The 25,518-nt window shown below is 47.7% G+C and overlaps 9 protein-coding genes across 9 annotated transcripts; 3 read left to right on the forward strand and 6 right to left on the reverse strand.

Annotated features, from left to right (window-relative positions):
• Nucleotides 1-528: 528 nt before the first annotated feature.
• Nucleotides 529-1,331, forward strand: ABOM_006445 (O-methyltransferase; the record flags this gene model as incomplete). Its single annotated transcript, XM_022533574.1, has 2 exons — nt 529-1,048; nt 1,120-1,331. 2 exons carry the CDS (start codon nt 529-531, stop codon nt 1,329-1,331), a joined length of 732 nt encoding a protein of 243 aa, XP_022389014.1.
• Nucleotides 1,332-2,275: 944 nt separating this feature from the next.
• ABOM_006446 (serine protease) lies at nt 2,276-2,998 on the reverse strand (the record flags this gene model as incomplete). Its single annotated transcript, XM_022533575.1, has 1 exon — nt 2,276-2,998. The coding sequence occupies one exon, from the start codon at nt 2,996-2,998 to the stop codon at nt 2,276-2,278; it is 723 nt and encodes a 240-aa protein (XP_022389017.1).
• Nucleotides 2,999-7,194: 4,196 nt separating this feature from the next.
• ABOM_006447 (arginine permease) lies at nt 7,195-9,004 on the reverse strand (the record flags this gene model as incomplete). The annotated part of the gene is made up of 3 exons (XM_022533576.1): nt 7,195-8,450; nt 8,509-8,860; nt 8,933-9,004. 3 exons carry the CDS (start codon nt 9,002-9,004, stop codon nt 7,195-7,197), a joined length of 1,680 nt encoding a protein of 559 aa, XP_022389016.1.
• A 965-nt stretch (nt 9,005-9,969) lies between these two features.
• On the reverse strand, nt 9,970-10,896 carry ABOM_006448 (alpha/beta hydrolase; the record flags this gene model as incomplete). The annotated part of the gene is made up of 1 exon (XM_022533577.1): nt 9,970-10,896. The coding sequence occupies one exon, from the start codon at nt 10,894-10,896 to the stop codon at nt 9,970-9,972; it is 927 nt and encodes a 308-aa protein (XP_022389023.1).
• A 721-nt stretch (nt 10,897-11,617) lies between these two features.
• Nucleotides 11,618-12,604, forward strand: ABOM_006449 (short-chain dehydrogenase; the record flags this gene model as incomplete). Its single annotated transcript, XM_022533578.1, has 1 exon — nt 11,618-12,604. One exon carries the CDS (start codon nt 11,618-11,620, stop codon nt 12,602-12,604), a length of 987 nt encoding a protein of 328 aa, XP_022389022.1.
• A 188-nt stretch (nt 12,605-12,792) lies between these two features.
• On the reverse strand, nt 12,793-14,689 carry ABOM_006450 (fungal specific transcription factor domain-containing protein; the record flags this gene model as incomplete). The annotated part of the gene is made up of 3 exons (XM_022533579.1): nt 12,793-13,819; nt 13,871-14,008; nt 14,061-14,689. The coding sequence occupies 3 exons, from the start codon at nt 14,687-14,689 to the stop codon at nt 12,793-12,795; spliced, it is 1,794 nt and encodes a 597-aa protein (XP_022388975.1).
• A 1,691-nt stretch (nt 14,690-16,380) lies between these two features.
• Nucleotides 16,381-18,156, reverse strand: ABOM_006451 (uncharacterized protein; the record flags this gene model as incomplete). Its single annotated transcript, XM_022533580.1, has 3 exons — nt 16,381-16,892; nt 16,970-17,804; nt 17,887-18,156. The coding sequence occupies 3 exons, from the start codon at nt 18,154-18,156 to the stop codon at nt 16,381-16,383; spliced, it is 1,617 nt and encodes a 538-aa protein (XP_022388976.1).
• Nucleotides 18,157-18,460: 304 nt separating this feature from the next.
• ABOM_006452 (Hsp70 family protein) lies at nt 18,461-21,011 on the forward strand (the record flags this gene model as incomplete). The annotated part of the gene is made up of 9 exons (XM_022533581.1): nt 18,461-19,342; nt 19,396-19,440; nt 19,507-19,573; nt 19,627-19,894; nt 19,945-20,038; nt 20,116-20,222; nt 20,278-20,488; nt 20,568-20,715; nt 20,779-21,011. The coding sequence occupies 9 exons, from the start codon at nt 18,461-18,463 to the stop codon at nt 21,009-21,011; spliced, it is 2,055 nt and encodes a 684-aa protein (XP_022388973.1).
• A 2,759-nt stretch (nt 21,012-23,770) lies between these two features.
• Nucleotides 23,771-25,261, reverse strand: ABOM_006453 (uncharacterized protein; the record flags this gene model as incomplete). The annotated part of the gene is made up of 1 exon (XM_022533582.1): nt 23,771-25,261. The coding sequence occupies one exon, from the start codon at nt 25,259-25,261 to the stop codon at nt 23,771-23,773; it is 1,491 nt and encodes a 496-aa protein (XP_022388974.1).
• Nucleotides 25,262-25,518: the final 257 nt, after the last annotated feature.

Raw genomic sequence — 25,518 nt, forward strand, 5'->3', positions numbered from 1 at the left:
GCGTATGTATAAGCGAAGTAGATGGACCCAGTTCCCCAAGATGCCAAGGCATGCTCCCTCCCCACTCTCATCAGCGACGAAAAAGCCCTAAATGAGGGGCACCAGAAATAGTATACGTACTGTGTTCTTGGCATTATGGGGCAATCGCACACTCATTGAGTCATCGTTCGGTCCTCAAATTGCAATACCCATGTGCTCTAAGATCGCATGGCAGCGGGTCTTTTGGGGCGCAGACAAACCCAGAACTGCCGCTGGATCCAATGCTCGAGCTACGATGATGTAGGGACAAGCTTTCAAGTCCCGAAAGGCCGAACCAAGATAGCTCCACGTCTCCAAGAAGCCAAGACCGTCGACTGTATAACTGGGTGCATAGAACGTCCGGAAGACAACCAGCTTTTCTGACTGTATCTGCTTTGTTTAGTATAGTGAGCTTAGCAACAACTTGAGTCAATACATTACTCTCTGTATTTATCAGACAACATAAACAGTGCTTCTTTCAGTCAAGTTCCCACGCTTATCCACGTCAATATGTCCTCCTCATCGCCGGTGGATGCACCATCCCATGTGCTACAGCTGCTATCAAAACTCCATAAAGTGTCATTGGAGCAGGAAGCTGCCATTGATAAAACTGGCAAGGTCTTCTCGGCCACGGTCATAGGCGACTTCGAAGACAAGCTTCCCGAAAAGGATGCGACGGCCGAGTTCGATAAGCTGATGCTTGATAAATTTATCGCCCTCGATGAGGACAAGTGTCAGTTTGTATATCAATTAATCAACGCGATGGGGGCCACCAACGTGGTGGAGGCGGGCACCAGCTTCGGTGTCAGCACTATCTACCTGGCCCTCGCAGTAGCTAAAGCAAAGGCTGCGACAGGAAAGTCTGGTAGAGTCATCGCGACCGAGAAAGAGCCGGAGAAGGCAAGGATTGCAAGGAACTACTGGAAGCAGTGTGGTTCTGTGGTGGAAAACGAGATTGATCTTCGCGAGGGCGATCTCCTCGAAACGCTGAAGGAGAACCTGCCAGAAGTCGACTTACTCTTACTGGACAGTAAGTATATCCGCTTCTTACATGGCCCTGCGCTTAGAATCGTCGTCGGACAATAACTAATCGTCGACTAGTCTGGTCGAAACTTGCCCTCCCAACACTCAAAACAGTCCAGCCACGTCTGCGGCATGGCGCCGTGGTCCTTACCGACAACACTATCTCGGGTGCGCAAGGATATGCGGACTTGCTGGCATACCTCAGAGACCCAGCGAATGGCTTTCGCAACATGACTTTGCCCTTCACAAATGGGTTTGAAATGAGCGTTTATCTACCAGAAAACAAATAAAGTATTACCGCTTTTTGTACTGGGTTCTGTTCCCTAGGAGTTATCGCTTCCTTTGCCGTTAGTTCCTATATATTATGGCACAGAATTTGCAAACTCAGTGGTCTGCCCGTCTACATATGCCCCGTTAGGGTTTACTGTGGTCACACCGGTTCGGTCTGGCCCCTATTGAGTGAGTCTGACGAAAACGAAATACCACTGAAGCTATATGCACGCCCTCCATGAAGCACCCTTTAAGTTATCACAGATTATAGTCCCTTCACGAACGTTCCCAAGCATCTCAGGTCCAAGATAAACCATGCTTCGATTGAAGTAGCGTTTTCATATAGACATCATCACGGTGATTCCTCTGTAGTATCTGCTGTGTGCATATTGTACCTACATAGTCTGAATGTTCTCAGTTTACTTTCTACATACTCTCAGCAGTAACTAGACGTAGCAGACAGGCCGTTCGATTGTGGGATAGACGAGGAGGTGAACGGCCTACGGGAGCGAATCGGGTAGGGATGCATCAGGGCCAGTAGAGAACTTAACTTTGGAGTCACTTCTTAAGGATAAGATACACAACCGCCAAGTTCTCTGTATAATAATAGTGTTATAACATGTTTTCGTATTTAAATAAAGAGTTATATCTGGTACTGTATCCCGACCCTCTATTATACCAAAATATTCATCATTAGATGGCGATCAGTCGGTTTTATTATATAGGCTACATTACTCTGCTCTGGTGGCGCGATGGTTGTATTAGGTTATGCTTGCCCGGTATTTATATTTATTCTTCTTGTACTTTCCATTTAACCTAAAGTTAGTTTTTAAGTAATATTGGCTTATATTCAAAGATATTATATTTTAGTTCAGTAAATACAACACTAAATTAGTGACGGTCCTTGAAACCCCTGTCTTTTGCCGTAGAATTTCACTGGGCAAAGACCTGCAACGAGTTGTAATTACTGACTCTTTATCCAAGATTGAATATAAGAGTTGGCGACATCTATGAAAACGTCTGGACGACCAAGCAGGTCGCATCCATTAGTCTGCGAGATGATTCCCGCAAGTTTACCACCGCAGGTAACCGGGCCACCACGATCTCCTGGACAGGTACCTTTACCAGTCTCCGAGCCAGCACAGATCATACGCTCCGTGATTTGGTCGGCATAAGTCTCATTGCATTTTTCTCGGTTCACGATAGGAAGTGTCACTGATTGTAATTGTCTTTCCAAGTTGCCCCAGCCAGAAGCCACGCATTCAGCGCCATCCTCTGGCTCCTGACCAGACTGAACAAAATCAACCAGCTTGACAGTTGGACCGGGAACGATGGCGATCGGTAGATGGAGCACAGCAACGTCGAAATCATTGGTGACAGGGTCGAACCGAGAATTCCGAGAAATCTTTGATACCGTAAATACTTGTCCTCCGAGAGACGGATTGCTTGAGCCTGTTCTCACGGAAAAGCTCGTGGGTGATGACTCTAGACCATAGACACACTGTGCAGAAGTAACGATACGGTTTCCGCTGATAATAACACCAGCACAGGTATATGCGCCTGATCTCGAAATGCTGACCAGATAGGGAAGGTCGTTGATTGTCGCGGGTGAGCCACCTAACACTTCTGCAGAGCCCAGGACACCCTGTATGAAAGGTATAATGGAAACAAAACAAGTGAATTTCATGTTGATTGACTTTTTGAAGAGGCAGATGTTTGGTGACAGAAAAAAGGTGTTGAGGAGAGCTGTTTGAAGGGAGAGGAACCCGATGATCGTCGCCGGGGTATTTATACTTGAATCTCCTGTAGCGTGTTATTATTATTATTCTCGGCTTCCCAATTCTGCTTTAAGGTTTGACTATTGATAGTTGTTCAGTAGTTTTCCGCTTAACCTGCAAGGTTGAAGGATCTGCAAGCATTTCTACCAGACATTCCTACCAGACAGCCCGTGATCTGAATCATTGGGTAGATACCTATCAAACCTTAACTAAATTTCGGAGTGGAATCAATTCTACGTGGTTAATCGGCCGTCAATGCTGGAGGATATCTTGATTCTAGTTCTTGTGGTCGGACTCGGGCGAGGTACAATTTTGTGACATGGCGAGCGGAAACCATATATCTCCTGGCCTCCCTATGGGCCATGTGGGCCTATGGGCCATTTTTGTAGCACTCTTGAATACGTCTCTGATTGGAATCGTCGGATCGATGCACGGTCCAAGATCCACAGTCTAGTGGCTGGCTGTCGTGGGCCGGCGAATCTCGGAGATTCCAGCGCTGATCAATGGGATGGAAATTGGGCAACGAGTGGAACCGCGAGCAGGATGGTTCTGCGGCTCAGTTCGGGGTACTAGCTCTAAAGGGTCCTAAAATGATAGGGGTTAGAATTCTCCTCTAACAGATTTATAGCCGTAGCCCTATCTACCTGCGGGTCTGAGGGATCGTATTCCCTCTCTCTCCTCTCCCCCTTCCTAGAACCTGCTTTTTCCCTGGCCGCATCCATTATATTTCAGTCATATTAAGACTTGATATTTTATATTGTTCTTTCTTTTTTTTTTAGAGGATTTCATCTCTTATCCCCCCTTCCTCCTGTTCTCTCATCTTTCTCCTAATCTCCTAATTCAGCCTTGGTCACCAAAATTACTCGTGCCCAGACAACCGATTATTCCACAGTCTTCTCCAGAAGCTGACAATAATCAACATTCGACAACTGAGCTTATGGTAAAAGCCCGATGTTTCAGATTACCAGACAACCTTTGAATAGGGGACGCAATTTTGGCCATACTGATACAACACAAAAGCATTAATCTGACTGGTGCCGACTCCTGGTCTCTTCCTAGGCTTTCGAAGTTAAATAGGGGGTGTAGAATGGCACGGGTTTCGATACTCTTTACTCTACACACCAGCTGTCTTCAGAGGTTTTACGCCACTACTTCGCGTGACATAAGCTCTCAATAGATATACGTTTCCGCTCTCCTCTCGAGATGCCTTTTATGCATTCCCCGGCAGATTGAAGGAGAAAGCCCCTAGCGGACCGAACCTATTCTTTCCAAGTCCAGATTCGGGGAGGCAGTTGATAAGGAATCTTTATGTTCGCGGCAAAGTCGATGTCTGCCAGAATTGGAAAGAAGAATTCCTCCTCTATGCTCAGGATGATATGACCATCGAAACCTGGTATGATCGATTGGCTGACCTTTGGCCTACATGTGCTACTCGTAACAGTTAGCTGCGCTACTGTCACAGCAGCCGCGGCGAAGTGGTGGGTCCGGCACTGAAATAGATAGTGAGGCAGCAGGCCGCTTCTGCAGATAACCTACGAGGCTCCGATAGCATTGTCTCCCTCTCATCTCGTCTTCCTCTATATCAGCCGACCTTCCAGGTCTCTTCTTACTCGGTTCTTCCGCCAGAAGATACAAGCTATGAACAAATCTCCTCCTTTGGTAGACGGAGCCGCTCGTCTCAGGTGGCCGCGGTCAAGGACCCACATCCAAATATACCGCGGGCGTTGTCCAGACCTGTGGTCTCGGCCAGATCTATATAACTCTTTGGCGCCTCTACCCATACCATTCCATTTCATTCAACGCATAATAAGCTATATTAGGATGCTGAGACTTCCAAAATTAGACTATCCCAATCATTTCCCCTCTAAAAACACTCTTTTCCACCCGGTCATCAATATGATTAAAGGGCTTTCTTGCCTTCTATTTTCCCTGCTCAAGAAATCTTTCTTTCTCGCTACTTGCCCGAGTCTGCTGAGAATACTATTGAAGATGACCAAGTACTATACCGATCTATGAGAGATCGTTGTATTGGCAGCTAGTTATTATGGTTTAGCCCCTCCGGAGTCGATCTTTACCCTGCGGGTTATAGGCGACACAGCCCTTGTATCCCTTCTCAGCTAATTCACTCGGTCCTGTATAGTTTACTGGTTACTGTTCTGAAATCCCGACGGACCCTATAACCGGGAAACGGAGATCGACTTTAGTTAGTTGAGAACTAATCGCCAGCGTATTAAATTACCCGCGATATTGATAATAAGGCCTCTTTGTACTACTGATATTATTTAGATCTTCTAGGTAACAATCTGCAGTATATCGCAACTGTGCCAAAAAAAAAATCTAGTATATCTATTATCGGATACAAAGCTTCCATATTAAATCTAACAGAGAAGCCCCGATATGAAGAATAGACACAGATACCCAATAAACAGTCCGCTATATACCGACATACTGAGAAATATAACAGAAATAACAGAAATAAAGCACTGTACACATAGCCGCCCACCCACCAAATAAAGGCCAACCAAACGCGTTCCTTGGCCCATTGGAGTGCGCCACAATGTTGGGAACTTGGGTCCATTCTTAGCGAAATGATTTCCGGCATCGATCTGCGGTGGCTTGTGCTTGGGCAGATCAATCATATCGTCACAAACGCAGTTGAATAGCGGGGCAGCTGAATGGCGGGGCACATCAAGACTACTTACTACTAGTAGTACGCAACTCTTCCTCTGGAGCTTCTGCAAAATACTAACCGCGCCCCTTTCAACTCTCTTAGCCGAACCCAATTCAAAAATCCTATAAATTGTCATAAAGCCATCGGACCTTGAGAAAGATACTTTTGTCTTTTTCTTTTTCTTATTTTTTTTTTTTTTTTTGCCATACTGAGCCGTGATATTTAACTATGAAGGTGGATTGCTCTCTCCTGCCCCATGCCTTTGAAAACCCTAAAAGAGCTAACCAACATAGCTGGATCCTGATGTCGTCGCTCGTTTCGAGGAGCTTAAATCGAGCCACGAGCGTCAATATATTCTCTACGCCCCCTACGATTCTTTCCGTAGCATCCGGGTGGAAAGATCAGGCATATACGAAAACTACGACGACGACATCCTCAACACTCTGCAGGGAACCAGAAGTCTATATGCCGTGATTAATTTCAAATATACCGGTGATGATGGGGCGGAGCACAGTAAACTCGTGTTTCTTACATGGTACAGACAGGCCAGCATCCTTTTTTATGATTTTTGAAGATACTATCTATATCCTTGCCACCTCGCATGCCGCTAATAATAATGCATTATGGACTCTAGGTGCCCGGACGCCAGCCCAGCTAAAGAGAAAGCGCTCATGGTATCTTCGAAACGTATGCTATATAGTGCGCTTCATGGAATCCAATGTGATATCGACGCAACTGATACGAGCGACGCTTGCTATGAAACCAGTTAGTCAATCTGATTCAGGCAGCTTTATGGGTGGATTGCTGACTATTTGACTAGTTCTGGAGAAGGTTCAGGCGGCTTGATTCTTTTTTTATGAATGGCGAGATGGCAGAAGGCAGGCTATAAGTGCCTGTAATAGGATGATTTGAAAGTGGCATGTCATCTTATGAGAGGGTTGATGGATCAATGACACCTTTAGGGATGTTCAAGCTTCGTCACCGGCTGCGCACGGAGCTGTTGCTGGAATCCCATCGCATTAGAGATCGGCAGCAGCCCGTCTTGGTATCTTATACCTTCTGCCAGTGGTTACCCTTCCGAAAGCCCGATGGATCCGATAAGGGGGAGAGACTGATTGACTTTAGCTGATCAATGATTAATTGTTAGAGTATTAGGTTACTCGCGGTATTGTTCTATAGAGTCTCCTACTACGGATAGTATCTTGGATGTCCTGGAGAAGTATCTTGAGCGTAGAGTAGCCATGCGGGAAATTATCGTATGCTTATTATGAGACACAAAGTCTACCTGTTCAACTCAAGAAGAAAGGCTCAGTACTAAAGGTGAATAGGAACACCCAATGATGAATTCCTTACATACTTACATACTATACCTATATATTGAGGAACGGGATATCATGACTGAAACAATCCCCCATATATATAGCCGCTATGTTATTAAATAAAAGCCAACCAAATCCGTTCTGCAAACTTCCTCGGTACCGTCCGCGGCCACTCTATAGCATCCAGCTCAGCCTCCCCGGTAAAAAGATCGGCTTCTTCAGGCTGTTTCCATTTTGTGCGCTTCAAAATCTTCCAGAAGAGAAAGAAGCCGAAAAACCGGGGGAAGCCGATGTACGATGTGATAAACCTTGGCAGGTTAAAACCGCCGGCAATAGAATCGAACCCGTTAAAGAGGACCACGATGCATAGATATCCCGGGGTAAAGTATGGGGAGTACGGCTGTAGCGGGAATGAAAATGGGAGGTCTGATCGGTCAATCTGCTGTGCTTGGAGAGCGGCGTGAAAGCGCATGTATGAGATACAGATGGAGATCCAGGTGTGCTTGTTATGGTTAGCAGAGGTCTGCACTTCACTTTGAACATGCAATACAAGTAAGCAGGGGTAGTCATACAGAGTAGAGACTGTAGTTAGATTCTGAAACCACTGAAACACGGTGTTTGAGCTAGAGCCGATTGACATGAATGTCAGAAAAGAGATTGACATGGTCACCAGGAGGGCGTAAATCGGGATCCCTTGGTTGGTGCAACGTAGGAACGTTTTAGGTGCCTGATGGTTGCATGCTAACGCATAGAGATATCTGGATCCCATAAAGACATAGGAGTTCCCGGAGGAAACGCCAGCGATGAGGACCACAACGTTGACAATGGATGGTAGTGCCTTGATCCGCGCTAGGTAAATTGCAATCAACCAGGGAGACTCGGCATTAGAGGAAGAGCTAGCTCCCAGCAACTTAGGATGGTTGCTGGGACAAATCAATCCAAGTGCGAATGAGGCAAGGACAAAAAAGAATAAGAGTCTCCAAAAGACACGTCTGATTGCCCTGGGTATGTTTCGTCGCGGGTTTTCGGCTTCTCCAGCGGCGACCACGACTGTTTCAACGCCGCCCAGGGAGGACGAAGCGTTAGCCAAAGTGGAAAAAAGCCCCAGGAACCGGCCAGTATTGCTGAACGCAATATACTCTTTCATGATACTGTCGGTCTTCCAATAATGGAATCCGAGCTGGTTCTGAGTTGAGGCTCCTTCGAGATCAATCACCAGTGCTGTGATAAGCAGACCAATTATGCCACAGAGTTTGATCAATGCGCAAGCAAACTCGGGTTCTCCGTATACTTTGACTGCCAGGATATTGAGTGCTAGCAGGGCAACGATGAGGATCCCAATCCACACAGCGACGCTGACATGCTCAGCACCTGACCAAAATTGAATTATGCTGCAGACTGCTGATATCCCAGCATATAGGGTGATGACTGCCATAAACCAAGTGTTTCCAGCCATCAGCAAAGACGAGGGCATCGTCGACATGGCGGGTACAGAATTGGGGAATGGCACCAGGTAGCGACAGCCACACGGCCATTTCCCCAAGCGCCATCATCATCAAGAAGCCAGCAGAGCTGGCAATGGCATATCCGAGAAAGAGTAAAAATAGTCCGGATATCCGCAGTGCCCGTCCTATATCCAGAAACAGCCCCGTGCCAAGGTTCGCGCCGAGTGCGATGAAGGTTACACGTCGAGCCTTCAGGTCTCTCTGAACATGGCCATATGTCTCAAAGGTAGCAGCGTTGGCGATATCTGTAAAGGATGCATTATCCAGCAGTGATGGCTACTTGTATCAGCTCAATGTAACATGAAAAGAGACACGAGTAAGTATGTTTGGCTCGGGGTCAAATCCGACCTTGGGATCATTTTGCTCGAAAGCCTTCTCGTCGACAGTTCCACCATGCTCGAATCTTAGATTATCACTCATGATTGATATAATAGCGCGCCATAGGCCATTGCACTCTAGCGCGGACCCCGGAATTAAATAACGCCTCCACTGACGGCCGAGGCCAGGGTGACACTAGAAGTTCGCCGCGGCCAAGTCCGCGGACGACTTCAAACTGGGGTAATTGATGAGAGGATGAACTTTTTGTCCCCACAAGTCGATAACCTTTATCGCTTTTGGCTTATGACAAACAGAAAAGTAGCAATAAACGTTCTATCTGAATAGATAAATCTTTATCTTGATAAGAAGGGACACCGGAATGCTAACGGCCAGGTATGCTTTAGAAATTAGGGCATACCTTGCAGTTGCAGTCCGCCCCATAGCTTAGGGAAGGTTTTATGATACAAGGTAATAAATAGTGGAACTTGAGAACGTTACTATCATGCTAGATAGCGTATGTACTGGGTTATAGATTATGGGTTACAGAATGTCAATAAATAAACACAAATTCTATTTAGTACAATATTCAGGTTATAGATTAGGACGCATCACGCTCAACAATTGTATTTACTTCCAAAGCTAGTGGTTGGGGACGGTCTCTATCGTATTTGATAGGCTCAAGAGGCCCGAAGCCCTTGGTTCTTTGTCATGATCGTTAACCTCGACCGGGGATCGAGCAATAGCCACTCTTGAAGAGCAGCGTTCAATTCAGCCGTCATCCTTCAGCATCAGCTAGTTTCCTAGTCCAGCGAAAGATGTACTTAACTACTATGTTACACTCCGCCAAGGGCTAACAGTCCGAAACCGAGACCAATCCAACAATAACGACACCATTTACTAGATATTCAGATTACTCTTTTCTTTGAATGATCCTTGTGATTGCAAAAGTATCCAACAAAGCAGCTATATATATTAAGAAGTTGAGATAGCACAAGTTCCAGCGCATAGTTACAGGAAAGTCACCTTTCAAATTCGCTTTCATGCCTTCTCAAATCTCAGCACCGCGCTTAAAGATTCTTGCCGAAAAACTCCACAAGCTTCGGGCCAGACACTGTAAGGTCATCATAAAGGTCAAAATGGTTCTTCCCTTTGACGACGAACAGTTCCTTAGGTTCGCGGGCTGCCGCAACAGCGTCCTCGCTGTAGTGAAGAGTCTGGGCCTCGGATCCGGCGACCATCAATAACGGCCGTGGGGAAATCAGGTGTTGCAGGTTAAATGAGTCGTAGCTGATCATGAGATCGTAACTAGACGGTGGAACTTTCTGGTCCGAACGGGGATGGTTTCCACGCTTGGACCCGTAGTATGAGGCAGCATCTTTGAAGAAGGAGTCTGCGTCCGGCGGGATTGCAGAGATATCACTGCTGAACATAGGCGGGGGCTGAACGTGGGGGTCGGTGGCCACGCTCGTGCGCCACTGGCCGGCCGCCTGAAGTGCACCAGCGATAGCTTGAGGGACTTCCTTGTTGTTCTCCTTGTGTAGGCCACCATTTCGGGTCATACGGCCGACGCAAGCGGCACTCACGGTGGCAAGTGCCTTGATCCGGCTGTCAGACTGCGCAGCATAAGATGTATAACCACCCGAGGCGCAGATTCCGAGGACACCGATGCGGCCGGGGTCGACTTTGCCCTTCAGCGTGCTCAAGTAGGTCACAGCAGCCTTATTATCCTCGACTCTCTGATGTGGGTCTTCGAGCCCACGTGGTTGTCCAGTGCTTTCCCCCTGATACCCCGCGTCAAACGCAAGGGCGTAGAACCCGGCTTGAGATAGCAGCCGGGCATGGTCTGCGGAGGTTTGTTCTTTAACACCGGTCATGGGGTGGCTGACCACGACAGCAGCGCCCTTGCGGTCGGGGGCGCCAGCAACGGGAGCGTAGAGCTCGCCGCTGATCTGTAGCATGAAGGATGGGAAGGTGACTTTCGTTGGAGCAGACATTGTGTATGATAAAGATCACTAGGAGTAGTAACAGGTTCTTGGAGATCGAATTGCGTACTGAGTAGAACCGATGTCAGTTTTCGTCAAGATCGGCCCTTTTATCCTTAGATTATAACTGTATGTCTAACAAGACCGAAGGGGTCTGTGACGCAGTGGCCCACTGATTTTCCCGAAATCCTTCGGGTGCCGCTAGGCTGTTCGGGGCCGACAGTCTTATACCCGACCATACACGGGCAATCCCAACCAAGCTTTCCCCACCACGACCATGTGCTTGGCATCTCATACGTCATCTTTTCCCGAAGGTTGCAGATCATTCGCCGAAGACCCACCAAGGGAATTACTGGTACTACTAAGTAGTAATTGACCGATGAAATGTCTAGAACCAATGTAACCAAGGAACTTCGTTTGCCTTGACAGGCTGGTCACTGAGGAAAAGGAAAGGGACACAAGCATTGGAGCCACGACATTGTAGGAAAGCGGCTATTTGTCCGCATTTGGAATGGGGCCTCAATACCGGTGACATCCCCCGGAGCCGATGACTCTGGGATTGCCCCTCGAAACCCCGATACACTCTCAATCTCTATCGGAGGCCAATGTAACCCGCCAAGGCAAAAAAATATAAAACCCGATTGATTACGGCGATGGAACATATTAGTACCTTCTACCTTCCGCCGCACTTCTGCGAAAGTCCATCTCACCAAACTACCTCTCATTTGTCAGCATGGATTCCAAATACGCCAAAGTCCACCAGTCACCAAAGGGTCCTGGGGACGCGCGTCCTACCGCGCTCCAAATTGTGAAAGACTCAGGCCGTGAAGATGACTTGGTTGGCAAAGTGATTCTAATCACAGGCTGCTCGTCTGGCTTGGGTATAGAGACCGCGCGAGCATTATATCGCACTGGAGCAACACTATATCTTACTGCTCGTGACTTGGAGAAGGCGAAGTCGGCCTTAGGCGATATAGTGGCAAGCACTCGGGTCCACCTTTTGCACCTTGACTTGAACTCCCTGGCGTCTGTGCGTGCATGTGCCGAGGAATTCAATTCAAGGTCTCATAGTCTGAACGTCCTAATTGCGAATGCTGGCGTGATGGCATGTCCGGAAGGTCGGACGGCAGACGGTTTTGAAACCCAGTTTGGAACAAATCATGTAGCCCACTTTCTGCTGTTTGATCTCCTAAAGTCTCGCCTCCTGTCCTCGTCAACGCCGGCTTTTAATTCCCGGGTTATCATCGTTGCATCTAGTGCGCACCGTATCGCCTCCGTTCACTTTGACAATCTCACCCTGGAAGGAGAGTATGAGCCCTGGAAGGCTTATGGTCAGAGCAAAACTGCCAACATCTGGACGGCGAACGAAATTGAGAGACGGTATGGTGCCCAGGGCCTTCATGCTTTCAGTTTGCATCCTGGTGCCATAGCTACAGAACTTCTTCGCCATATATCGGACGAACAAAAAGCCGACTGGGAGGGAAACGAGTTTCTGACGAACTACTGGAAGAGCCCCGAACAAGGTGCCGCGACCAGTGTTTGGGGGGCAGTGGCAAGGGAACTGGAAGGCACTGGGGGCAAATACTTGGATGACTGTCAAATCGCACCACCGGCCGATCCTTCACAGCGGCATGGACCCGGCCATGCGGAATGGGCGTACAGTCCAGAAATGGAAGCAAAACTGTGGACCAAAACCTTGGATTTGCTTGATGAAAAATAGAAACTTCATCTCTAGGGTAAAGAATTTGATAGGAGGGCATCGTCAGACCTAACTTGAGCATTTGTATTGCGATGTGCGTGCTTGTCAGACTCGGCCGGCTTCGTGATCAAATTTTTCATATTGCACATTTTTTTTTAATTTTCTTGACGCCAATAAACGACTACATTAAAGCTTTTGTATCACATGGCTCAATCTCGGCCTGCCTCCAGTATTGCGTCAAGGTACGAGGCATGATTAGCAGCAGAGTAGATGCCATCTATTTGGCGGAGCCAGTATGATTGGTCGAAGTGGTGTGTCGCTGCAGACCCGTCCGTTGGTGAGAAGTGCTGGTTACAGTTACCAGGGGAAGAAAATGATTCGGCTGGCACCCAGTCCTGACCGTTCAGTTGCTCATGGCTCAGTGCTCCCCAGATATCTTGCAGCTGAACTCTCGTGGAAGCGGAATGCGCTGGTATCGCATCAGCCGGGAGAGAGACGGCACATGATTCTTGAAGTCTTCGATAGCAACGTTGAATAACATCCAGGCCCGAATTTGCTGTAGGATTCACTGGTGCCATCTTGGACAATCGCACTATAGCCTGTTGGATTGCACGGTGGATATTGCCCGTGACCTCAAGCATTTGCTGTGGGTAGCGTGCACTGACCCCTAAAAGCAGAATAGCGGCATCCACTGTATAGAATGAAAGGTGACATAGCATATAATGGTGTGTTCTTGTTAGATCGAAAAGTCTTTGTTGAGAGTCTAACACGACAATACCTGCCTGTAAAACAGCTCTTAGGCTTTGCACATGTGTGCTGATATGGGGTCGATGTAATGCCGTGAGGAATGTGTACACAACGGTCAAAAGTTCCTCACGCTGTTGGGGAAGATATGCGTGCTGCGCATCCCAGGAAGTATCAGGATTTTGGTGTCGAAGAACTGGTTTTGTACCATCCAAAATAGATAGAGCCTCCTGATGCAAAACTCCCACCATAGAGTAATCCTTGGGATGCGGGGTATCTAGCCCCAATTCACGTATTCGGTGAACCTTGGTAGATATGAAGTACCTGACAAGGGATGCTGAAAGAGAGGTAGGACGAGTTCCCAGGTTGTTTGACAGCATCACTGGAACAGTTTTGAAAGGGATATCAGGAATATCACAGTCGATCGGAAGTGGGATATTACAGTCAAAGTTGCTGATCATCATGGGTCGACCAAGGACCAGAGCCATGAGACTATTCGGTTAGACAGAAAGCAGGTCCAGCTCAAACTCAGGTAGACCGTACCTGTCCCACGAGTATAGGTTAATCCACAGGCGCTTCTTATACTCGTTATACCAGAAAGAGCCCAATGACTTCTCAACACTATCTGAGTTCGACTGCTGAAAGACCTGTTGCCGGTGGAGGCCAAGTTCTTGAGATAGCCTGGTAACGTGTCAGAATCCTTAATTTAGAGGACTGGTTAGGCATGCCATACCTGATCGCGTTTCCCAAAGACCGCCAAGCATCAATTCCTCGGCCAAGATTCTTCAACCAAGATGCCCTTAAGAGACTTGCTTGGACAGCAGTCAGGGCTGTGCCTTGGACTCCCAATAGTTGCACAAGCTCGACGCCCAGGTCGCTGTATTTTTGTGAGAGTCTTGTCTCGTCTCCAAAATACCTCCACGCTGGCGCTCCTGGTGGGAGAAACTGTAAAGACAGCGCAACAACCTCAAACAAGAGACTTGGAAAGTATCTCAACTCTTGGGAGAACTCATATGAGCTAAGATAGGTAGGCTGGCTTGTTTCAGTGCAGTACCAGCGTACGAGCAGATCATTGAAGTAGAACTTCTCCACGATGAAATATTGCCAGTTGACATCCGAAAAAAAGGTGGTAATGAGCTCATCCATTATATTCTTAGGAGGCAAACGGGAAATTAACAATAAGGCCTCAGTACATGGCTGGGACGGCGGTGTAGGAGGCCCAGTACAGCGCATCACCCGCTCTAGTGCTACGAAGGAGTTGCTTCCAGCAACTGACGAGTATCCAAGCTGACGAAAGTCTTGAAAATGTTCCTCGCCATGAGGGAGGAGACCGGCCAGCCGACCAGACTGGGAGAGATGCATTTCTGATTCCCACTCGTCTGAAATGAGACTAGAACTCATCGGTTGCGGACTAGAAACGTCAGAGAGAGAAACACAACATTGTCGAATCACCTACGATGGGGATCTCACGTAAACACATCTGTTGGCGACGTGACGAGCAGAGCAATGGCTACAGGGTTTTTTTCGATCACACTGGACGTTTAGCTGTTGTTAGTTCTCGGCGGAATGGGGCGGAGAGAAAACTGCGGGACAAGAACCTTCTGCTTTCGCCGGTAACATTCGGTACAGCTGGTCGTAGGCCTCCCCTTTTTGGCTAATGGCTGCGGACCAGTTCCAATAGGATTGGAAGTTTGCATTATAGGCTCAAACAACGATGATGATCTTGCACACAACTAATTTCCATACAGGAGGAGTCGTAAGTGGCGAGAGCTCCGGCAACGTCGCCAAGCATTCTTGGAAGTGGTCGGCCAGGGATATTTATGTTCCGGCCATTCGTGACCTTTTACGGAGTACTGTAATAGTATTTTAAAAGTGTTCTGGCAGTTGAAACGGCGATATCTGTATTTCGCAAAGCTTAAATAGAAAAAACCAAACGCAGTGAAACACGCAAACAGTCATCTCCCTTGAGAGGGCCCAAGGACACAGAGTGTTTATCAGACAATATTAGATATTACGTTAAAATATGTAATATGATAGTTAGTACAGTTATTGTTCCCACAAATCGAAAACCTTGCTTGAATTTGTTTTACGACAAAAAGACAATACTGCTAAGCTGACCCTCGACATGGAGATGTTTACCTTGATTGGAAGGGAATGATAGGAAGAGGCGCTAAGATGCTAATGACCAGGTGCCCCTTAGGGCATTGTCCCAGGTCAACGCCGGGTTCGGAGACTAGATGTATACATTAGGGCGGCCTTTATAAACATCTTCTACGGGTCGATAAATATAATATCTATTATTATTATTATTATGATTATTATGATTATTATTATGATTATAATTAAATATCTTACCGACTAGATTCGAGGGAAATCAGATATGTTTCCTCAAGAAAGTACCACGAAAAGGTAGTGGAAAGAGATCATGGGTACCTACGCAGGTTAGGAACCCCATACTACTATCAGTCAATCGCGGAGGACATTGATTGTGGTCAAAGTATCTAGTTCTGGACTCTATTGGGGTATATTGTAAGAAATCCATTCGCACCGAGAGACCTCATCGTTTTTGCGTGTTAGCATTGATATACCCACTTATTAGATATCATGTTTGTCCTTAGAATGGATAGTAACACCGCAAGCCTAAAATTCGCTATTTCAATCCGTCGAATGCTTTATTTTATCGAATTAGATCTTATATAATTTCCTTGCAGGATTATAGAGAACGTCTTGCGAGCGATATACAGTTTTAGAAAGATTCAATCCCTGGAAACGGACTACTGACGAAGGCCTGAAAGTAAACTTCTGGTTCTGATATATAACTTGGGCTGAGTGTACTCAGAACTTTGGTTTCTTGTCACTATAGACACACCCCTTGTTATGATTCTCTTGTCAGCCTGTATGTCCCGCTGGAGCTATATAATGCAGCATATCAACAGCCATCCTATGCGTATTGACGACTAGCCATGCCAATGAAGTCCAGTCGTGACTTACTGAGAGCTTTTATAGCCCAGGTCATAGTGATAGTTACACAATCCTCATATGCTCAGAAATCATCAGTCTAGAATAACGGCTGCCTTGTCACTAACAATGTGACCATCTTTGTTGCCTGCCGCTAAAAACGGCTGGCTGAGTTGTTTGATCAAATCCAGTCCAGTCGCATTCTCTTGAACCGAACAGGCTTTCATCAGCCCATGCACGCACACCTTAATGCAGCGCTGCTGTCCACCCTCTGGAACATGTACGCTTGCTCCAGCCTCATCTTCTGCGCGCATGGTCTGCGGGTCATATATCTGACCTGGTTTGAAGTGCACCAGTTGATAGCGCGTTCCGATATGAGGATAGCAGCTCGCACGTAGGGTAAGGGCGTGTCTCAATAATGTCCGCGTTTGGCGCTTAAAGTGAGCGCCCATGTCTTCTGACCCGACTAAAGGCGCCATCATTTTGAAGAACTCGAACTGTATCTGTTCAGCGTACCTCGAAACGAACTGTTCCTTGAATTCTGGATTTCTTGTTAGAGTAAGATTAACTGTTGCACGGTGGTATTTTTCCAGGGTTTCAGGTGAAACTAAAGTTGAATTAAGTGGGTGGTGAGCCAAGGTAACTGCTTATAATCCAAGGGGCTGAAGTTAAGCGGTCACGTACTGCTTTGTTCCAGAATGCTTTGGAACTGCCTGAACATTATGCCGTCAAAGTGCAGCTCTCTCCATATCTCCGGGGCATGAAACACGCGTTCTTGAATAAAACCAAAAGTAAGAGCGCGAAAGGCTGATAGGGGCTCTGTGAATAAAAGCTCTTTGGTGATAATGGTTTGCTCGATGAGGTGAGCTAGATTTTGACCTATTGTTTCATCCTTTATGTCATACCTTCGGGCTTTGGAGAGCAAATTTGCGGTATAGACCACATAGTTACCCAATGTATCCATCTCCTGGTATATGAAGCCCGTTGATGTGGCAAAACCATCGTCGTACGATGGGAGGGGACGGACAAGCTCAATAAGCTCCAGGGCACTTGAAAGGCGGCGGCGAAGCCTTTTAATCTCATTCTTGCGGCTAAGTAATTCGTCCGCGGAGAATCTAGTGATAGCGGAATCGTTGGTTGAAGTGCACTGCGATGCTCTGATGTTAGCTAATTCCGCCCGGAGACGGTTGTTTTGTCTCTGGAGCGTCTCTATTTCTTTTTGCTGCAAGTCTGTCCTACGGCTCCTGCAGGGCAATGCCTGTTCTGCCTGTTGGCGGAGATTGATCATCTTCCCTGTGCATCTATCACGCTCGTCCTGTTGTGTGAGCTGGCCTCTCCTAATTTCATCCGAGCTATCTAGTCTGGGATGCTCACTGAGCATCCCAGCGGCTAGATGAGCATCACCCATGGGCGGGTTAGAGGCCAAGTCTTCCAATTCGTCCTCTAGATCCTCTACTTCGGTCAAGGGCGAGTCACCGGAATCATCGTCAGGAATAGGAGGAGGAATGATAATGCGGATCTGACGAGCATTAAAGTCAGTGCGATTGCTATATCCTATCCAAGACACATCGATACACTGGTAAACTCGTGCAATAACATACGTTCTGCTCATGTTTGCGTTCGCCCAGCGTCGTAATTGACTGGCGGGGCTTTTTGCTTAACTTCCACTCATCAGATTGTGGTATATCTCGCTCTCCATATATCAAGCGCGCTGGAGGCTTACTCTTCCTCTTCGTACCTGAAATGATGTGATCGTTTGTGATACCTAAAGAGATATTCTGTGTCGGTGGTATGTAATCTGGGATGTAGTAAAATCGGCTGCCACGGACGCCAAAGCCATCGTTTCCGGGAATGCCTTGATAGCTGCCCATTGTGTCCCTAATTTGGACCAGGGTCGAAAAACCACACACTTTTTCAAGTATAAAGGCGGATTTGATGAGTAACAGAACAGCTCATAATATTAATAACAAGAGGAAGAGAAAAGTAGCGGGTTTTGGCGACGGGAGCTCAGATAACGAGCGACAGGTCCAAATTAGCCGCCGGCCTGCCTGTTTAAGACAAGGCTTCAACAAAAACCCCTGCTAGCATGCAGCACACTAATCTCAACCAGACTAGAGAAAAACTTTGAGTCAGGGGCTGTTGCTGCCTGCCGGTTGCAGCCTTGCGCTCTGCCTCATGCCCGGCGCTTTAAATCCCTCACCCAAGTCTAGGGGTGATGTGCGCACCATTACACAGCATCAGGTTCTGTTTGCTATGGCCCAGCGAGCAAAGCCACAAAGACGGGTACGGCGGAAGCTTGACCCTCAGGCTTCCTCATCCAGTACTTCCTCGAGCCGGGTATCGGACGAAGATCACGTTCAGCTGCGACACTGTTCACGGCTTGAGCAAAGTCTCCTTCCTGCCAGAAAGCTTCTACTATGCCTCGACTATGGAACGACCTTGACTTCCATCTCATATATCACCTTCGATCCCAGTGACCCTCCCAGAGACGTCCATCCAAGGGGCATTCGATGCATTGCAAACTGGCCGCGGGCCAGTCGATTCGTCCACCCAGGGAGTCCATTCGTGCCCAGTGAAAGCTGGTATCGTGATGGGAAATTCCTGTGGGGCCATGAGGTGCAATATACACTACATAATCTATCAGAAAGTGACGATACAGAGTCGATAAACTGCATCGTTCAACTCCCGAAGCTGTTACTTGACGATGACGGGGAGGACCCGGACAATGACCAGCTAACACAGCCGAGGGAGGCACTCCATAATGTAGGTAAAACTGCCAGGGACGCTATTCGGGACTATCTTATGAAAGTCTTCAAGCATACCCGTGGTCAGCTGGTGCAGAGGGAGGGTTTCAATAGCACTTGGGAGGTCGAGCTAGCACTCTGCGTGCCATCTAAGTGGTCAACGTATGCACAGCTCACAATGCAGGAAATTATGCTTGAGGTAGTGGACAGAACGGACATGAGAGGGAGGGACTTCTCCATGTTTATCATTGATGAACCCGAGGCTGCAGTGACCTTTGCACTGCGGCACGAGAATATCCAAGAAATTATTGCAGTGCGTATGGTTCTTGTGGCTGCGTCCCTGTGGGTGATACTCACAGCCTGTAGGAAGGGACCAACTTCGTTGTCTGCGATGCTGGAGGTGGTACTGTCGTAAGATTACCCTAGTCTTGCGTTTTATCGCCCGCTTTCGATGACTAACAATTCGCGTCTCTCTAGGATGCGATCACCTATACGGTACGACAGGAGTATCCATTCAGATTCGATGAAATAGCTATGCCAGCCGGTAACCCACCCTTCTAGTACTTTTACTAGGAAATACATTAAGAATGGCAACAGGGAAGGACTGTGGTTCGAGCTATATCAACCAGGCTTTTATTGAAGAGTCTAGAGAAAGACTAGCACACGTTATTGAACTGGGCAGGGAGCCCATCTATTCCAAGGAAGCAGTCATGCAAGAAGACTTGTTTCGAAAGTTCGAGCACGAGCAAAAGCGAATCTACGACCCGGATGACTGGGAGGAGGGAGAGAACATTAGTCTGCGCATTTTTGGGTTAAGGGAAGACCCGACGAGGAATTTTGGAACTGGGATGTTCTACATCAAAAAGTAAGACACCAGCAAGTCCATGGTATATCCACTCACTAACGGTATTATAGGGACCAAATGAATACCTACTTCAGGCGAAGCTTGGATGGAACTGTCGCTTTGATCGACGAACAGCTGAAGCAACTTGATGGCCAAAAGATCAAGGTAACGCCACTTGCTGCCATCCACCGTTCCCGGACACACCCTGTTGAAATTATACCATTTGTTGCTAATAGCTGTAGGCAATTCTCCTAGTTGGTGGATTTTCTCAATCGCCGGCTTTGAAGCGTTGCCTCAACGACGCTTTCGGCCGAGGTGGACTTGAAGTAATCCATCTGCATCAGGACATGTAACACATCCCCTGTACCGTTTCTCCCGTCCACAACGCTAATAGTTTATCCAAGAGACATGACTACCGCAGTATCCCGGGGCGGCGTTCTTCGTGCGCTAAATAAGGAGAACGGCCCACGCCGGAAGCTCAGGCTGAATCTCGGAGTACGTGTCAGTGAGCCATACAATGAGAGGTTTAAGGGACATAAAAGTGCCCGTTGGTCTCGTCACCACCTAAATGGAAAGAAGTATGTAAAAGATTGCATGGACTGGGTTATTAGGAAGGTAGGTTTGCGTCTAAGTCGCCCCAGAGGCACAATATATCTGTTATCCCGGACCTGACCCGTCGCTGATGCTCGACTAGGACCAAATTCTCAACGAAGGAGAGTCTACTGAAATTTATATGCATCGAGCATTTGAACCAGGAGAGGACATGACCGTTTATGAAACTTTGTATTTCTCAGACCGGCCGGTCCACCAACATTACCACATGGATGACGACAAGAACTCTGGTGCGTTGAACTCAAAAATAGTAAACCAAACACTCTTCATACCTGGCTAATCCGAACTGTCAGGCCATCGTAAAGCGGGATTCGTGGAGGCATCTCTTGAAGCTCTCCAAACGGGGAATATGCTAGAGAAGAGAATTAACGATGAAGGAGATGTGTACTATGAAGTCCATTATAGTATCAAACTGGAAGTGAATGGCCGCAATATCAAGGCAACAATCCATTGCCCTCCGGGAAAAGAGGTCCAAGGTCAAGCACAAATTTGCATTGCGGCTGCCTTTAGACCTGGGACGAAGTGAACAGAATATGCCGACAAGCAATGTCCAGCCCCGCCTGTACCTTACTAGCCTTGTACCAGTATGAAATTGTATAATAGCAAGCCTAAATGTTCTATTTCCTTTGATATAAGAGCAATATTGGGGATGACGACGATCCATGAAGAGTAGAATTAATAGACTATGCTCCCCCAATGCTGAGATCCAGTGCTGAAAGCTTTCGCAGGACCTTTCGACCCTCCAGTAGCTGGCATGGTCTACTGTACGATTGATGTGGGTGAATACTGTGCTGGGTTGTGATTCGGAGATAGGGGAACGGCGCTATAATAAGTGCCCCCGGCAAAATATTCGTTCCTACCAAATGTGCTACATCACCATACTCATACGAGCCGTCAAAGATAGAAAGAGATTGGCAAGGAATACTAGGGCTTTGTTGTTCGCTATCGACAATGATCGTGCCATTGGGGCGACGCGAGAGCTGCAACATCTACCAAAGAGATAGCCTACCCAGGAAGACCGGATATATATGGACGCTCCCTTACCAGGTATTTAGTTACTGGTGTTGATTAATATGGTGAATTGGTTGCCTACATTCGAACATTGCTAGTTTGATTCGTCAAGTCTTATCATCCTTAACTACTAGTATATGTACTCAGTAGAACTTGCTTCTATCCTTGCTATATTTAGTTTGATCGATTGGCGAACCTGGTCAAACCTTGGATGGGGTCATCGGATATCATATCCTCACACTGTCGGATACTTTGTACAGTGTTACTTCGTTCAGACTACTCGGACTCATCAAGGGTGAGTTCAATCACCAACATTAGCACAGAGACAGCTTGGAGAGATCCCAGGGTTTGACACCGATGTTCATATATCGCATTACTATCACTTCTGAACCTGTGCATGGAAACTAATTCCACCACAACGGCTCACACTCAGTAAGAGCCTTTCTGCAGCGGCTAAAACCATCTGCTTAGGTCACATAGACCAGAAATGATGAGAAAGAGACCGCGGAGCATTTCTACAAATCTCAATACATATATATACATATATAAAGTTTCTTTTTCCCTAGGGAATTGAATCAATCAGAATATCCGACGTTCGCTTCCATCATTTATTATTGTTTCCGTGGTAGCTAGACAGGGGGAAATCTGTCCTGAGGCAAGCCCCATTTGGGGGACTGTGTAATAACCTTATCTCCTTTCTTGTTCTATGGTCCGAGCCTCTCATATGGCTCTTGGCGCGTGTGAAAGGTATACTAAAAGGCTGCTCATCCCCCAGGGGCAGAATTGCTCCTCCATTTCCCAAGTACATCTCTATAACCAGCTGCCCTCGACTGTTCATTCTTTTTGTGATTCCATTTATGGAAAATTCTCTGAATATGAATACTTTTATCGTCTTGGCCGTTCTTTGTGGACTGGGGGCTACTAATCCAACGCGTGGACCCGAACTTCGAGGGCGACAGGGAAGTTATGACTATGGATGAGTGCAACCGGGACTTTTGATAGCAATAGTGTGAGCTAATCAGTCAACTTTGGTTGTAGGTATCTGTTGGCGACCTCGCTATCCCTCCCGCAGACGTGGAGCACAACCCTGTTCGTTCCTCCCCGTGAAAGACTAGGCCTTTGAAGGTGTGATGATTAGATTACTTCTAGTGTGGTACAGGTAAAATCGTTGAACCAGTCTCGTCAATCTCAGGGGGTCTATGTCGGGTAACATGTCGGAAGGGCTTTATGCAATACTTTGCTAAGAAGCCGGATGGCACTTCCTGTGGGGTTCTACCTGGTCAGACATGTCAGGCCGGTATCTGTGAATAAATTGACTGGCTGGAATAACATTCACGCTGACAGCTTAGGCGATTGTATTAAAGGATTGAAATCCATTGAATTAGCCAGTAGAATGTAGCTCTCTCCTGCTCGTTTCTTCTGCTATCTACCCTTTACGATTTGCAAAAGAAATACCCTTTCCTAAGTGCATGGGGTACTACGCTATTGAACTGTTGGTGAAATGATAACTTGTGTCGGCAATCAAGTATGGAACAATCGTTAGAATGCGCGCGGGCGTCTGTGGTTCAACTCCCAGGGTCTGGGGCGACTTGCCTTACCAGGGTAGCCATAACATAACAGCAGTTGGTTGTACAGGTCCTTAATCTTTCATGAACTACCGGTCTCCGTTTTAGAAGAAGCTGTGGATGAGTGATGGGAAATTCCTAGACCGACTACATATCCCATGGGCTAGGGTATAGGACCCCCACTGCAGTAAATCTAGCATATTCTTTATGCCACCCAACACAGGAGCGATACCATCTAGCCAAGTGATGTGCATATGCCACTCTTAGTATTATTTACTAAATGTGACAGCTTCAAAGCAAGTGTCTTCTATCCTGCCCTGGCCTTCGGCAATGTACCTCTTCCATTACACAGGATCTACTAAATCATACCGGCCTAACCCCAGTATATAGGGGGTGATCAGACCCTTTAATCCACAATCATTGCGGCATTATCGAATCTTATAAGGCTGTATGGAGCCCAGATATCCAAAGCGATGACGATCCTGATTTTGTAGTTCCTCGGGACCAATTCCATCGACCACAACACTACTCCATCTCTCGACAAGCTCGAGTAGACTATCCCGAAACACTGCGTGTGGGCACACTTGGACGAAGACATAATAATCATCCTCACGCCTAAGGAGCGCAGCCAAACCGGGGAATATCTCAATGAGCACGGTATTTTCATGCAATCCCCCCACCTCTTCCACATCTATTCCATCTAGACCCGTCAGGCTCCATTTCGTGTGAAATAGCCTCGAAGGATCTGTGGGCGCACTAGTGTCAGGATCTCGTAGCCGTTCTCCCGACCAAATATATTCCCAGGATTCTCCTCGTGTGTGCGTCTTGAAACCGCAGGGAAATCTCTCACGGAGACGGCTCTGCTGTTCGGCCAGGGCACCGTCCAGTCGGCTGCCCAGGATGGGAGTCCAGGCAGCTTCTGGGGTGATTGGATCAAGGCAAGGAAGAAGCCCGGGCCGTGGTGCTGGATGAAGAAGGCCGAGTATCTGGTATATACCTGGGCTGCTTGCAGTTCGTAATTCGCCGCAAGTTCCGGGAAGCAACCTCCATCTAAACTGTGTGCCAGACTGAGGACTCCAAAAATCTTATCGCGGGGATCGGTGGCCGCGTGGTCTTTGGTCTCAATGAGGATATCCAAGAGATGAGACCGTCTCGGAAAAATGGTTGTCTTGCGGACTAAGACAAATATCCGGGGAATGCTCTCGGCCCCAGCCTCTTTCAGAAGTCCCAGAGCATGCAGTGCTCTCTCGGCCGTCGTGGTCCTGCTCCCACAAACAATTCTCGTGCGATGGAGATCAGGCAGGGTCACCTCCTGTAAAATCCAGACCCGGCTGAACCATCTTCGAGAGCAATACTCGTGTGCCAGCTTGGTAAGCTCCGGTTCGTCAATGTTTATCTTGTCCTTCGCTCTCTCTGATCGGCGCAGTAATCTGGAGAAGCAGTTTTTCCCGTACATGCCCGCCAAGATCATTCTTTCGTTGACCCCAACCCGAATCCGGGCGATCAACCTCCGAATGTCTGCAGGTTCCTTGAGCGTGACGACAGGATGAGAAAGATCGCCCAATCCTCCGATCAGAGGAACGTTCAGCTCCGGTGCCTCGAGGCCATTGAGCCAGTCAAACAGGGTGTCTGTCTGACACGTCCCCTCGCCCGTGTAGGCAATCACACGACGGGCCGAAGTGAAGATCTTGGCCATTTGCCCGATTTGATGGGTTCGCTCCAGAACATTCTGCTGGTCAATGCAGACCGCATCGATCCACACGCGGCGTACCTTCTTGGGATGTCGTAGCCGTCGGATCGCCCTCTCACAGTTCTTCGTGATCCCGATGACGCTGAAATCAGGCACGCAGTAGATTTTGCCCGATCGCGTTGCATCGCCGTTTTCATCTGCCCAGGTATAGGACAACGCGTCGAACGTCGGCCCCAGCAAGAGATTGACCTCGACAAGGTCCCCACATATATAATCATCGAACGCGCCCGGTCGAATGACCAGTAGTCTGATCTTGTGCTCGCCCGAGATTGGGGTGTATTCGTATGGCTCTTCCCGTGGCAGAAGGTAGGGATCCACGGATATCCGTGCCTCTGTCGCGAAAAGCCCAGTATAATAGCGCCTCGCGATAATACTCGGAGCGGACTTCTGTCGGTACGCGTAAACGACTCGTAATAGCTTTACTAGCAGAAGCCATACATTGTTCACCATGCATACGGGCAGTGCCCAGACCAGGTTTAGTGACGCTCCGATGTCTGATACAGCACTCCTCGCCTTTTTGGAACCAGATACGATTTGACCAAGGTTCCAGAGGAGGAGACCCAGCCACACCAGAGGCAGTAAGACCAGGCCTACAATGATGAGTGGCGTTGTCACCAGTAATTCGGTCGCACTCGGTTCATGATATCCCCCCATCTTTCTCGGGCGGAGGACTCGGAAAAAGTCGCCAGTCGCCAGGAGATGGCAGG

This window comes from Aspergillus bombycis (genome assembly GCF_001792695.1).
Source record: "Aspergillus bombycis strain NRRL26010 chromosome Unknown contig00044, whole genome shotgun sequence".
NCBI lineage: Eukaryota > Fungi > Ascomycota > Eurotiomycetes > Eurotiales > Aspergillaceae > Aspergillus > Aspergillus bombycis.